At 31.6% G+C, this 16,438-nt stretch overlaps 1 protein-coding gene across 2 annotated transcripts; it reads right to left on the bottom strand.

Moving 5' to 3' along the window:
- Positions 1-1,106: 1,106 nt before the first annotated feature.
- On the bottom strand, positions 1,107-7,841 carry LOC139514895 (neuroglobin-like). Of its 2 annotated transcripts, XM_071304486.1 has the most exons (4): positions 7,625-7,841; positions 7,058-7,289; positions 6,332-6,367; positions 1,107-2,160 (listed from the first exon to the last, which is right to left on the bottom strand). In XM_071304486.1, the coding sequence occupies exons 1-4, from the start codon at positions 7,831-7,833 to the stop codon at positions 1,996-1,998; spliced, it is 642 nt and encodes a 213-aa protein (XP_071160587.1). In that variant the 5' UTR covers positions 7,834-7,841; the 3' UTR covers positions 1,107-1,995. The 2 variants fall into 2 exon arrangements, with proteins under 2 accessions (XP_071160587.1, XP_071160588.1); XM_071304487.1 differs by lacking the exon at positions 6,332-6,367.
- Between the last annotated feature and the right edge of the window lie 8,597 nt (positions 7,842-16,438).

Below are 16,438 nucleotides of genomic sequence, written 5' to 3'. Positions count from 1 at the left end.
TCAGGTTATTTAATGTTGTCTTTTGTACATGTTTTCTTGGTTGTTGTGGTCTTTTATATATATTGTCTAGTATGTTTTGTGACGCCTGATATCAATTTCCGAGACAAAATCTTGATAGTAAACCAAAATTGCCTCTAACTATCACATCTAGTATCCATATTTTCTGCAATATATTAGTAAAGCCACACATAACTGGGTTATCCAGGTTTTTATTATAAAAAGTGGTCAATTTAGTTAGTATTGTGGCCTATGGCAGAATAAATAGTACCGCTTTCCCTACAGACGTATATTTATATATTTATGAAATCCTAAATATTTTTGAAATGTACGGTCCGATGGCTTTAAATTGAGTATACATACAAATGTGCTCATATATCCATAATTTAAACAAATTTATGTTATGCAGCAGTCAAAGATAAATGTAATAATATATCTTTTTATAGTAAAATTCAACTAAGCTCTGTAATTTTACTCAGATTTTACTCTATTGGTCTCAGTCAGAGAGATAAATGCGCGACTAACTGTAGTAGACGTCGATTTGTTGTTTTTCTGGAAAGCGGTTGATACACTCTGTATTATTGGTTGTACCAATTTTGATGGATCTTTTACTACAGTCAAAACACTTTGAAATTTGTAGGTGGTTATGTTCCGGACCATATGAGTATTTTGACCATATGGGTATATACTCATATGGTCCGACAATACGCGTATGGTCTGAACGTAGGCGTATGGTCGGGGTAATTAACACTCTGTTACAGTTTACCTTTAATACTTCTTCATATGGTATAACCGTTCATTAAATAAACTCATCATAGATACCAGGACTAAATTTTGTATAAATACGCCAGACCGCGCGTTTCGTCTGCAAAAGACTCATCAGTGACGCTCGAATCCAAAAAAGTTAAAAAGGCCAAATAAAGTACGAAGTTGAAGAGCAGTGAGGACCAAAGTGTAAATGAAAAGGATCGTGCACAACCAAGACTTGCAAATACAAAAAAAGTTATGATACTATGTGAAAGTAAAGGTCACCCCAAGTCTACATGCAAGAATGTAATTAGCGATGAAAACTAACTATGACATCAATTTTTAATTTTTACGTAGTATTTGAATTATAAAAATAATACATTGTCATGTAACCATCACCGTTTTTTTAGATAAAGTATTTGTATTATTGAAACTTGTATAATGTAATTTAAAAAAAAAAATTCAATATAGTCCAAATACTTATATGGTCCGGTCCGTTAATAACCAAACGAGTAATATACTCATACGGTCCGACCATACACGTAAGGTCGGACCATATGAGTATATGCATATGGTCCAAATACTCATATGGTCCGGAACAGTTATACAAACTTTACGGTAAAACGTTTATTTCTGCTTCTATATATTGCTCTTATGTTTCCTCTTTTTGGAATTTAAGATCGGACTGTTGTTTTTTTTATTGTATGTTAAAGATAATTTGAAGTTATGTCAATAATTTCATGCAAAATACAAAAAAAGTAATACGAAAATAAAAGGATGTGGTATGATTGCTAATGAGACGAAATGAGTTGCTTTTCTGACAACCGCGAATTTACCTAATGCTATGACATAAATAACTGGTAGTTCTATTGATAACAGTTATAATGTTCACTGTATATAGCTCTATGAATATATGTCTAACTCAAAATAACGTTAACAAATGTATTTGTTGCAAATCTCTGACGGCAGTCTCTGGTACCATTCACGACAATAAGCAGTGTTTTATCTCTTGAAAATTTGTCTTTACATAAGAACAATAATCCTATTGAAAAGAAGCATAAATCGCATGAATTATATCACAATAACACACTGCTTCATTTCTGTACGTGTTACAAAGTTACAAATACCCTATGAAGACATGGTTCGTCCCATTTAATGGTCTAATTAGAACATTAGCACCAACTAATTCTTAAAGCACTTAAAGTAGTGAATTCTGTTTCGCTTCAGATTTTTTTTCAGAGAAATTCCTGCTTATCCGTCTTGGATTTTCTTTTTATCAGTCGACACATCTCCGAATCCTTGGAATATATTTGCAATGACAAATTGTATGAGCCTTCGGTAAACAGTTGCCATATTTCTTGTATACCTATCACCAAGTGTCTCTTTTACTGCCAATAGGAAAGGTTCCGTCACTGACTGAAACATAATCAAAGAAATGAGAAATTATGCAACCGCATGATTACAACTTGTATATTTCTAATCTGCAAACAACTAACACATTAATTAAATTATACAGTATTACAAAGAAAGCTATTATATAGATATAAATAGTAGAACATGAGTGCACAGAACAGAAATAATGATAGTGCGAGTGTAAATAATGACAATACCTCAATAATATAAAACGACATCAATAATACAGACATCAATAATACAGAGGACACATGTAGCCTTTCCACATATAAATTGTCATTTGTAGATGTTTAATTTTGTTTTAACAGTTTTAAAAATCTGTTGTAGATTTAGTAACATGTTTTTGAAAACTTAGTAAGTTTTTAAATTCATCATTCCTTACAGGGATATCTATGCAAAAAAGTATTCTAAAGTAGAGATATCAGTTTTGTTATAACTTCTTTATCTCGTTTCCCAATTGCTTATTTTAATGGAACTTAAAAAAACGAATAATCGTATCAAGGAGCTAATAGTCTTTCCATGTTTGATGACAATATTTTTCAAAGTACAGTACTAGTATTCTTATTGGGTATCTCGAATATATTTATTTTTGGACAATCTTTGGTATCACCTTTTAGTATATATTAATCAGGGTTAAGGTATTTGTTTTAGTATGAAATTCAAAACAGTGTAGCTGTGGCCATTGATTGACCCATCAAAATCATCCATTGACTGGGACAATTTACGTGAACGTTTGTCTGTAACAACCACTGTTCATGACATACCTACGATAGACATTTAAACTGTGGGGTCAACAAAGGTTTCTTAACGCCTTTGATTATAAAATAATTCGAAAAATTAATCAGGAATAACCTTTGTGTTTTGATTTATATAATTGATATAAATCAAAATATCGTGTTATTTCTGATTAATTTTTCGAATTACTTTATTTAGGTGTTGAGAACCTTTGGTGACCCAATAGTTTAAGTGTCTTTAAAAAGTACATAGTGAGCATTGGTCGTTACATACAAACGTTCACCTAAATTGTCCCAGTCAATGAATGATTTTAATGTGTCAATCAATGGCCACAGCTACACTGTTTTGAATTTTATACTATTCATTTACTTTAGGTAGGATAACTGAAAAGGGAATACGCTACATAGCATTTATATATGAACGCACTATTAATCATCGACCGGTGAGAAAATATGACAGTAAGAAAATTTGAGAAACTATTTTCTTTCAAAAGGTATCTTCTAATTTTGGCAAGATCGTTGCAATCATATGCTTTTTTGTAACTGGAAACAATTATCAATAAAGGCGCATTTATGATATAATTCACTGGGGTAAAGCTGATGACCGTAACTGCATTCACGGTCATCCCAAGATGTCGGATGAAAAATTAGGTCAGTATCTGTATTGTCTGTATTGTCTGTTAAAGTGTTTCTATATCATTTTCTTTACAAATAATACATTTCAACGATGTAAATTTATAAAAGATTCACACGGAAACCACTAATTACTACCGAGAAATGTGCATGAAACAGGAATTTCGATTTGAAAAAATCGCTCAGATGACCGTAAATCACAATCGAGATGACCGTTTGTCGTGCAAATAAAATAACAGAAAATATTGTGATGTTGTCAATTTGTATATATACAGAAGTGTTATTCATACAGTCAGGATTCTACTTCGTCAAAATTATCTCCCCATTACGTCAGGCAGTTCATTTTCACAATCGTAGAAATGGAAGCAATTGTAGGGATGACGCGCTGACAATTTTGCTCTTGAAAACCGATAAATTTATCCACATAACACCATTTCGGACAAACTTTTTTTTTCAATTGTTTTCTTCCAATTGTAGCATAACAAATAGTGGCAGCTGAGAGTGAAACACCCTGAGAAAAAAAAATGTTTGTTTCACCCTCAGCTGCCAATAAAAACATTTTTTTTTCTTTCCAAAAACTGGAAGCAAACTTTTTTCCCCAAAAAATCCATAGCCCCCCCCCCCCCCCCCCCAGAAAATCAAATGGTTGCTGCCTTAAAACTATTGTATAATCGGATGTCAGGTGGAATTTTCGAAAACTCTTAAACATTTAAAAAAAAAAAAAAAAAACTGATTAAATATGTCGTGGAAGGGGGGCAGACTAAAAATTTTCAGTGGTTGAAGATCATAAACCCTAGTTATCACACACAAAACAAAATATTTTTTCGAAGATATGCATTTTCATCATCCAAATTAAAAGACTGTCGTCAAGTACTTTTAGAAAAAAATAGCTATTCGAACACACCAACTCTGTTTTTGTGATTCATTAGATAGGTATTTCACTTGACCCATATATTTTATCTTTTCTTACTGTCAATTTTTTACGTTATAAAGTCAACCTGTAGCTTTGATATATTAAAATTATAGAATCTGAAGCGAGATTCTATATCAAATACTCTTGCTTTGACTGTACGTTTTAAAGACAAAATATACACCTCAAACACGCCCTAACATAAAAAGGTGCACTCGATTTTTTCTTTTCGATACAACCGTTACCTTTTTGTGGGAATTTTTTCTTGATTCACATAATGGAAGAGCAGACCGAAAATATCTGAACTAATAGGTTGATATGTTGTTCCTCTGTGGTAAAAAAAATTCGGAGGTGATGCATTTTCTACATCCAACTTATAGTACCCATGTCGTCGACTTGATATCTTATTGTTCTGCATTACTATGTAATAGATACATTGTTAACTTATGCAAATGGTGTTTTTAAATTAAACACTTCGTAATTGAAAAGAAAATTGTCGTTTTATTTGTTTCTAATAACTTTAAAAAAATTTGTTACTATAGTAAACATTACAGTAAACATTTATCGCCTTCTCTAACAAACAGCTACGACGATGTCAACGTCGTTATCAATGAATATTTCATTGTTTGCGAGAAATATGCAATTTACTAGTATATTATCATTGTCATGAACCCAAAATACGGCCAATAGTTTAAAAAAAGAATTTGATGAACCATATTTATATCCGCTAACCGAGCCCCTATTGAGATCGACAAACTTAACAAAAAGCTTGGAATACAAGTACGGATATTTCTTAGAATCGACGGTCGTCCTTTTTAAATTACAGTCAGCCTTTACAAATTACGGTCATCCTTCACAAGTTACGGTCATCTTTTTACCAATCACGGTCATCCTTGTTATATGTTACGGTCATCTTGAAAATATTTTGATTATGATTTACGGTCATCTTAACGATTTTTTCAAATCGAATTTCCCATTTCATGCACATTTCTCGGTAGTAATTTGTGATTTCCGAGTGATTCTTTTATAAATTTACGTCGTTTCAATGTATGATTTGTAAAGAAAATGATATAGAAACACTTTAACAGACAATACAGAAACTGACCTAATTTTTCATCCGACATCTTGGGATGACCGTGAATGCAGTTACGGTCATCCGCTTTACCCCAGTGATAATTATTCCCCAAAAAATATCAATCAAAATAACAGCAACGTATAGAAGATTTGTGTAAAGCTATAAATTCATAAGGTTGCTGACCAAATTTATAATCTACTGACAGCATGTATATGCAACACGGCACATTTGCCTAAACTTAGACCAAAGACGTTCAAGACAAATTAATATCAAATCGAATGATATACAACGACGATAACCTATTTTGAAAATTAGATACCAAGACCTCATGGAGTCAAAGGCACTTCAAAGCAATACACGAAACGACTTATAATCGGGAAACTGTTAGCAATGTTCATAAATGTAGTTTCCTTTCGGATGTTTTTATCCCGAACAGACTTTCATCATAACATTCACTTAGAGACAATATTTTCAGATGACACTGGGCAAACAGATGTGCTCGAAAAAAAGGGACTGAAAATATATCTAGATTACGGGAAACTTTCATACTATGCCTAAGACTAGCAGGAACATTTGAACATAAGTGTATGGAAAGAGATTAGAAACGTTGGATTAAGACGATGATTTTTTTCTGCTGCAAATAAAATTTTGACTTTAAACTTTTATAACAAAAAGCGTTACTTTTTCAATTACTTTTAACTTCTCGATTTACTAGTTATTCCACTTTTAAGACGGAGCTAATGTTGACAATACATAACATTTTGAATATATATTAGTTACAGAAAACATGCTCATATTGTATACGTGGCTAATTGTTCTCACCTCGAGCCACTTTTCTTTTCTAGGAAGGGCTTTTCTCTGAAAGTAAATTGACGGCCATTTTTCACAGATGCTTTCAGCTGATAATTGTTCAAATGCATCTCCACTTTTTATTGTAATAACCGTAGTAATAGAATTAAATAAAACATTTTTTTTATGTCTTTATCTATTCTTAAAGGTCGAAAGACAACATAAACTTCAAATTTTGTTAGTGTAATAAAGAAAATATAATATAGAGTAAATAAACTCATCATAGATACCAGGAATAAAATTTAATATTTACGCCAGACGCGCGTTTCGTCTACAAAAGACTCATCAGTGACGCTCGAATCAAAAATGCTATAAAAGGCCAAATAAAGTACGAAGTTGAAGAGCATTGAGGCCCAAAAATTCCTAAAAGTTTTGCCAAATACAGCTAAGGTAATCTATTTCTGAGGTAAATGCCTACGTGTAGGTTCTCACCAAACGCATTTTAAACCAAATGTTTTCTTATAACAAACGATAACAGAATCTGTGTGTGTTAAAACTTAACAAGCATGTATTGCAGTGCTTTAATAAGGTTTGTTTCCTTTTTGAAATTCTGATTTTATGAAGATAGAAAGATAATTCGTAACGAAAAAATATCATGAATACAAAATTAAGTGATGATGTGTTTTAAAAACAGCAAGTGCATGGTATCACACCGCTGCGAAAAATATAAGCATGAGAAAATAATTGTCTACTACTTACCAAAAAGAATTCCCGTCTAAAATCCGAAAACGTCCGATGCTGTTTCCCGATGTCATAAAGTAAGTCTATAACATACTGCATGTCATTTAGATTGTAGATGGTATCATCTAGAGTATTCATTACCATTAACACATGTTTGGCAAGACCCTTTGATTCTCTCATCTCAGCAATAGTGGTGCAATTTTCAACCATAAAGAAAAATTTCTTTAGGTCAGCATGTGTTTCAAATATTCTAAAATATAGAAAAAAAATTAAAAAGGGTATTTAAACGTTTAAAAAGCCGAAAGAAAAAAGATATTGTCTGTTTTCATAAAATTTGCAAAACCGTTCTTACTTTGCGTTGTGTTTTGCATATATATGGATGTGAATAAATGCATTGTATCCAATTTTGAAATTAAGTAGGAATAGAATTGAATATAAACATATGACATGTACCATACACTAGTATTGGTAAGTAACTGTGTATTGGTTATTAGAATTAACCTTTCAATCAATAGGTGGAAATTTCTATTTAAAAATTATGACTTCTTTCAAACCTGATACCGGTATTCAGTGTTTAATGCTGACCTAATAAACATGTTAATTCCTGTATATTCCATTTTCCGAGAGATTGCTTTCCATGACTGTTGAAGTTGAAATATTTGTCGTTCATTTAGATCTAGCCTGCTAATTGCGTCTGTAAAAGTTATAGATGGTCTGGAATTAAGACTTCTGTGTTGACGTCCTGCACATATTGGTTGAGTTTTGTGTTTAACAGCTGCGATTGAGCAGCCCATTTTGTTCAAATGAAAAAATATAGTGAAACGTGATGTTTATTTTATAAAGTAAACACCTTGAATTATGGAAAGAAGATTACATGAAATTAATGTTTTGTAATTATCTTTTCAGACTTGAAAGAATTCTTATCTTTGTCTTCCAGGAAATTATATTTCTTCGACACGACAACGGTTAATAATTTAAGATTGATATGAATTCTATCTTAGCTTTTTTTTTAGTTCACCTGGTATAAATCATATCAAATTGACACAGTTAACTGATCACAGATCACGTTTTGTAGGTTAAAAAGATGTTTGAGAAGGAAAAAAGAGCTTTTGTGTATTGTTCTTGTAATTGTTTCACTGGCAGGTTAAAAATCAAAAATTCGTGAAACCTGGCGGCATTAAACATTAAAAATGACAAATCATTGTTTTGAAAGATTAGTTAAAATTTTTGAAGCAGAGAAATAAAAGCAGTCATCTATCATCATCATCTTCAGACATGGGGTAATGAAAATGTAATTGTAATTGGCCGTAATAAATTACAATTTCTCAAATAATTGAATGTAATGTGTAATTGAGTATTTTTTTCAATTAAAAGTAATTGAAAGTAATGAAGTACAAAGCTAAAATTGTTTGTTATTGACATTTACAACTCAATTACATTAGAAATTTGGGACCAGAAAGATTGAATCTTGTGTTTTCGCAAAAAAAATGATTAAAAACCATGACATCAGCATATTAGTGAGCTCACGAATATTTTTTCTTTTGTAATGAATTGATAGGAATTTAAAAAGAAGAAAAATAAGATTTTAGGAACATGCCATAAGTTGTGTTTAAAAGAAAACATTAGTAAAAAGTAAAATCATTAAAATACTGAACTCCGAGGAAAATTGAAGAAGGAAAGTCCCTAATTAAATGGAAAAATCAAAAGCTCAAACACATCAAACGAATGGATAACAACTGTCATATTCCCGACTTGGTTCACATATTTTCTTATGTAGAAAATGGTGGATTGAACCTGGTTAAATAGCTAGCTAAATCTCTTACTTGTATGACAGTCGCATTAAATTCCATTATATTGGCAACGAAGTGTGAACAAAACAAACAGACATAATAGGTAATAAACTCATCACAGATACCAGGATTAAATTTTCGTATTCGCAGCAGACGCGCGTTTCGTCTACAAAAGACTCATTAGTGACGCTCGAATAAAAAAAAGTTAAAAAGGACAAATACAGCTCAGATAACCTTTTCCTGAGGTAGGAAAGCCTTATTATTTCAAAATTTCAAAGATTTGTAACCAGATAATTTATAACTTATAATCATACAGCAGTCAACATGATGTTTTATTTAATCTGAATCACTAAAAAAAACATATATGTAACAAAGAAACATAAAAAGGCATATAGACAAAGAACATGAACAAAAACGAAAGACAAGACTACAAGAATTTTACGATAGCACAATAACACAATGTATAAGTACAGGGCCAACTCATATGTATAAAAAACACAAAATGTCATAAAGACAAAGCAGATTATCAAAAAAAAAAAAAGAGACAAGAATGCAAATGATATTAAGAACAAAAACACAATAATGGGATGTATATGTACAGAGTCACGTCAAATGGATATCACCAAAAACAGACTAAACAGTAAAAGTAATATTCTTATAGACATATAAAAAATACTATAACACGTTATTTTAAAGATGATAAACAACGTCAGTACCCAGAATCTATACTTCAAGACCATCGTGTAGAATTTAGGAAGTTGATACCGAATATTTATCAACAAGGTCTTGATACCTTCCGATGAACTTTTTTATTATTTTTTTTAGAAAAAAGGACGAGACGTTCTTTGACCTACCCCTGGTTTATAAACTTTTTGCTAAGAAACTGGTGGCGTTTTACAAAGTCTGAGTAGCAGCTGCCAGCTCTTGAATATCGATTAAGTTCGGAAAGGTGTATTCCATATTCAAAATTAAAATCGTCTCAATTGTCATATCTTCTGGTACTAATATGACCGTGTATGTCGAATTCGAGGTATAAGTCTAAAAAATGAGGTTAGAGGAAGCCGTGTATGTTGTTTCTTTAGTTTCTAATTCTGGAGGATATATAAATGGTATCCATTAAAAAAAGATTGAATTGTTAATGTAAAGAACACCATCAATATATCTGAATGTGAAATTAAATGACCAAACCATCTTGTCTTTATTGAAATCAAATAACTCTTAGTTTAGCTCTAGAACGAAATCAAACTCAAACTCCTTTTCCATTGTAGGGAACAAAATTCAATGTGATAGTAAGCGGTTATGCGTGAAAATTTTAATGCAATGTCAGGAATGGAGCAAGTTTTATTTTTTTTTTAATCTTTTTTTTTCTCCAATAGTCAGGATTTTACACCCCCATACACTACCACCTGACAATGGTACCAAGGGGTAAATACAGAAAATAAGTAATATACAACATGTTTCTCTAACTAATTATTTTTTTAACAATAAGAATATGTTGTGTTACATAAAAATTGTATTTGATGTATCTCTCCTCTTTCTCTCTCTGACTTTCTCACATACAACACTAATACTTTCACTCATCTGTTTTGCTACAATATGTATCATGACTTATTTTTTATTATAATTATTTTAAAGACATAAATCTGCTCATAGTTTATAAATTATTTCTTTTCTCTTAATTAAACATAGATAATATGAAAACAACACTTAGTTAAGTTTAATTTATTTAAAGACTCGCCGTCAAGACGGCTCTGAAACCATCAACTATGATGACTGATGTAACTGATGGTGAGTGTTGGTTCCAATTTCCGATGGTTCTTTGTATAAGCTGGTTTTGCCCTAGTTTCCTTTATTCTTTGGGGCTTCCTGTGTTAAAAGATATTTGCAACGAAGCGAGGTGTTCTTTTTCAGTGTTGTATTTTTTTTTTATCATGATTGTATATGCTGCATAGACTTTATAGATCTACTGCAGGTAAATCCTTAAAGACCCCTTATTGAAGTCCTCTCGTACTGACTAATCTTTGAGTTGTTTTTGTCTAAGGGTCAAGAGTAGTTGAGTTAAAAGTTAATGTTTAAATTGTTATAAATGTTGAAGCCTCGTCTGTTTCAAATTCTACGAATAGAAAGCCTTTATTAGCAAGCAGCTCAAAAACATCTGGTAGCCCTAAATGCTTCATGAAACCTGGCCCTGATACCTACATTTTACCACTTTATACGTTATCGTGGTTATTGACCACACGAATAACATTCCTCTTATTCCTTCAATTCCAGATTGGAGGGGAAGGAGTAAATTATTTTCTTTAACCGTCTTAGAAATGTCTTGATTGTTGGGTGTTGTCAATATTTCGATAGAGAATCCCGTTTAGTGTAAGAGCTCCCTGTCTGTAGTTTCTATTTTCTCACTCAGATCTCGGATCCTTTGAAAATTCAACATTCTTTCAAAGATCTCCGTCAACTGTCATCACGTATCTTTTCTTCACCTTTTTTAAATAAAGAAAAAACCCAGGTGGAGTGAGATAGACATAGATTTATCAATTCTATACACTGACCTAGAAGTTATTTTCAAAATAAAAACCAACAGGTCCTTAGAGGGGCTAGCATGCCTTAAATGCGAACAACCTATTTATACCTGTCGAATGCTTATTTTCAATATACTACTTATCCCTCCTTCATGAAATACCTTTGTTTGGTCTGGAACATGGAACAAATATGCCTATTCGAGGCAATTATGTTGTCTTATCCAAAGAACCTCACTTATTACCTACGGTTATGCAGATGACCAGAGCTCAACTTTATTATCAGGCTGTAAGAATCCACTCATATTTCAAATATTTTCTATTCAAGGACGTGAAAGCTCAGACATAAATGGTTATCAATTGTTCAGTCCCAAGGTTTTCTAATTTCTTGGAAACAAGACGGGCGATTCCATCTGAAACAATTTTCTTCCAAGAGGAACATATTCTTACCTCTCAAGGGCTTGCCGATGAGGAGAAATTTTCAATCTTTGTCAGTAAATCTTCTTTTTCTGAACCTTCCCTCAGTAGGTGAACGTCAATTCTCGCAATTTATGTGTCCGTTAATTTCTCTTGCAGATATAGTTTCTCTTGAACGACTTCATACTCGTCCACTTTATTTGCATTAGAGTTCTCAAGATTGGAAAGCGTCTGTTCTAATGCTATTCCATTTGACCAGACCGGGGTTCGAATTCATGACCTACTGCACATGATGCGAAAAAAAACCATGAGACCACCAAGGCAGTGACCCTATCTTTCAAAAGTGGTTTCTGAGCGGAAATTTGTCAAGAGGCCTTCTATCTCCCCCTCAAATTCCAATCCAAACACTGTAAGATTGGGTATATAATTTGAGCCAGTGTTCTTAGCAGTGATTCCGTTGAAGACACACATAGACTTGTTTAAAATCAGTCTGTATTACATCCTTCAACTTTAGTTACTCAAACTGCGTACTCAAACGCTTTTGCCTCTGCATTTTCCATCAGGTTTCTCGCAACTGTTTTTTTTAGAACATAGCAAGAGAGATTATGCAATGTTATGGTTATACATACTGATAACTTGACCTAACCTAGCATGAGTGCCCGTTTTTTCCCATCTATTCTTCCTGGTATCTGTGATGAGTTTATTACCTATTATGTCTGTTAGTTCAGTTCACACATCGTTGTCAATATAATGGAATTTGGTGCATCTGTCATACAAGTGAGAGGTTTAGCTAGCTATAAAACACCTGTACGAAGTCAGGAATATGACAGCTGTTTTCCATTCGTTTAATGTGTTTGGGCTGTTGATTTTGCAAATTGACAAGGGACTTTCGGTTTTAAATTTTCCTTGGAATTCAGTATCTTTGTGATTTTACTTTTTACGTATATATAACAATTAAGGTGACATTAGTTTGCCAATGTTGACATCTCGTAAATTGATTATGTAGAAGTCAAACATTGCGATATTCTTAAAAATGAAACACTCAGCCATAAAAGTTGAATTTATGTTAAGTAAACTTACAAGTTCAAAAATGATTTGTTTGGTGTTTATAAATTTTCCGTTATTCACTGTTCACTCTTTTTAGCAAAAAAAGTTCCCCTCTTATATACTATAGACTTAAAGTTAGTTTGAACGAAAGCCAAATCTACTCTTGTATTCTCTTGTATTCAGTTTTTCAACGAAAGTTAGTGGAATGTGCAATTAGTTGTTGCACAGCTATAAAACAAGGTTTAATTCCCTTTTCTACACAAGGAAATGTTTATACCAAGCCAGGAATATGACAGTTGTTTCCATTCGTTTGATGTATTTGAGCTTTTGATTTTGAAAAGGGAATTTGAATTTTCCTTAAGAGTTTGGTGTTTTTGTTACTTGAGTTTTTGCACATTCTGAGTACTTTTATTGGTTCTGTTAGTCTTTGTTCATGCTCTGATAGATGAAGTTCTATTTAAATTCAGAAATATATACAACTTGGTTTTTATTTATGTACAACCAAAAGTTAAAGGGGTTTGTGTTATTATCATAGTTCTTGCAAATACTAGCATGGCACCAAGATCAATATATTTAACCTTTATAGATTGTTGTTTGGTGTGAACCAAGGTTCTGTGTTTTAGGCTGTACTTTGACCTGTAATTGTTAACTTTTATACATTATGTCTTGAATAGAGAGTTATCTCATTGGCATTCATATCACATCTTCATATTTATATTAAATCATAAATAAAGCTGTAAACCTAAAAGCATTGTTAAAATCGTCCTAGGGGGTTGGCACCTTAGTTCCTTAATAATTTCATTTTCTATCATAGTTTTCTTTAAAGCGGATTCCATTGAGTGTTTAGCGAAAGGTAATATCTTTGGTTAGCTTGCTTTTTAGCTAAACCTTGAAGTCATTATTAGGTAAGGTATACTACCCTCCTTTCGGAGTAGCATAGTCCAACAGACAAAACGAATGGTTTTCTGTTGGACTAGTATATTCTTAAAGTAGGGTAGTTTACCTAAACTAACCATGACTTCACGGTTCAACTAACAAGCAAGCTAACCAAATATATTACCTTTGGCTACACACTCAATGGAATCCGCTGTAAAAGTATTTATAAATCTTGTCGGTGCAGTAGCAGTATTTACTGAACTAATGATTCTCTCTGGGTTCAAGTCCACTTTAAACCATTCAATAACAACATATTTTTATGATTTACCACATTGTTATTGAAATAAAGAACTCCATGATGCTCATAGATCTGATAAAACATTGGTTCTAATTGCACATATCAACATCTGAGTGCCGTCATTGAAATATTTTGTTTTGTTCAATTATGAGATCTACAATCAGAAGAGTATCAGGTATGGTTGGTATTTGTAGAATATTACTAATTTCCTGAATAAAATCAAAAGAAACCCACTGGGAAATGTATGGACAACTGTAAAAATCGCAGAACAGAGTAAAAGAAGACAACTTGTTATTATTTTTAGAAGATAATGTAGAAAACAGACAATAAAATGGTCCCATAATAACTGCTTGCAGAAATACTATAGAAGTGGACATTTTCATGCAAGGGTTATTTTTGCTTATTTCTTTGATCATGTAACAAGATGAAAAATCCCTGTACAAATAGTTTAAATAGTTTTGAATAAAGGACATACTTCTAGTTTGGATGTGCAAATTTAACCCCTGCATGAATAGATTATGTATTAAAAAAAGGCAAAAATATGACAACCCATGAAATATCCAAGTCTACACTGTAGCAACAATATATACAAAATTATAATCTTTCATAATCAAGCACAAGCATGTCGTCAATTTTGAATAGTAGAATATATTCATTGACACAAACACTAACATATATTTAATACTTTAATATTTTATGATCAAAAACATACATATATTAGCTGCGGTTTATCTTCTGAACCAAAATGTTTATGATTGTAATGTAGTAGTTGTGGAACGACTATCTATTATTATATAGAGTAAAGTCATTTCATCTAATCATTCACAAGCTTGTTGCTTAAATAAGAAGAAAAGTTGAATCATTGTTTAAAGTCACATCTATTCTAAAGAATATCCAAGTTTTATGCTTTCAACATTTTTATCTCTGAAAGGTATCTGTGTCAGATTGTTGAACACAACAAAATAAAAAGACATGACTCCCTTAGATCCATCAATAAAAATCTCCAGAATAATAAATCACAGACTAATCTTTTGATGTTATAATTGATTTAGGTATTTATAGAGATAAACATATTGTCTGGTCTGATGTCAACACAAAACCTCTTTTGTGAAAAACAATATTTCATGCAGAATACAGCATTGGTCAATGACATAGCAAAACACACAAGTTATTCTAAAAAAAAATACAGTCAACAAATGACTTGCAACAATTGTATTAAAAAATTTACATGTCGTACGAAATAAATCAAATCTTAGACATTTATCAATTTTCTCTTTCTGAATATAATGTCAATTATATTAGTCCAGACGCTTTTTAATTAAAAAAAAAGCTTTTCCTGATGAAGTACAAACTCTGTATATAACCTTTTTTCTAAGATGCATAGATCCTAAACCATACATATACATATTTGGCACATCATATACATGATGACTAAAAAATCAATGCAAAGTAAAGTTTGACATACCAGTTGTTTGTTAGCTAAAAAAAGTAACATGGCATTACATTTTCTGTCATTTACTATTGCTTCAATACTTATCTAATAATAGCACTATAAATAGTATTACCCAGATTGTGATACATTAGTTGACTAGAACCGTCAATCTAACAGTGTCTTTGTCAAATATGACATTTTCTACATACTAAATCTTAACACTAAACCTAGGATAAAGGAAGACAGGATAATTAAGAACAGCCATATTCAAAGGATCTTTGGTACACATATAAAGCACACTTCCAGTATACATATTATAACATGATTGTATCTATTTTGACATTTCCTGATCAAAGTCAACTTCTGGATTAATCAATAAACCTGTTTGACATGTATATTAGATTTTGTAAAATATTATGCCGGTCATTTAATTTCTTAAAAGATTATTACTTACTTATAATCAAATTCAATTATCAGCTGTTGAAATGTAGAGTAAAATAAAGTTGTCTAACGTGCTTACAGCAAAATTGACAAAAAGCAACATAAAGGGATATGTGGTTTATATGATTTTTAAAGTACTTCTTATATAATTACCTTATTTCCCTTTGCAATATTTCAATGCAACTGCATCCCAAATATCATTGATTGCTTTAAAATTAACAATCCAAAAATTCTAGCCATTAAAGTATGCTTATATTTTAAAAGTCAATGTACCAAATGCTGATAAAATAGTGTACACTAAATTTTAATTGTAAGGAGTTACTTTAAATGTTACCTAACCACAAACATTAGCAATTGTGATACCTATGTTTGATTTGTTGAGAATTTCATTAAAAAAAAGTATAATTGTCTACAGTAAACTATTAACCAACTATCCTTTATTTTGATATAGTGTAAACATTTGCTGTTAAACTGGCAAGATTTGACTACTAAATTGATGATAACTCATCAAAGTGGAATTCAAGTTTCAGTCAATTCAAATATATTAAGGAATATTTTTGACAAATTAGCAATAACCGAAAC

Source organism: Mytilus edulis, chromosome 3 (assembly GCF_963676685.1).
Source record: "Mytilus edulis chromosome 3, xbMytEdul2.2, whole genome shotgun sequence".
In the NCBI taxonomy this organism is placed as follows: domain Eukaryota; kingdom Metazoa; phylum Mollusca; class Bivalvia; order Mytilida; family Mytilidae; genus Mytilus; species Mytilus edulis.
Note: the sequence above shows the minus strand (reverse complement) of the source record. Positions and strands in the feature narration are given on the sequence as shown.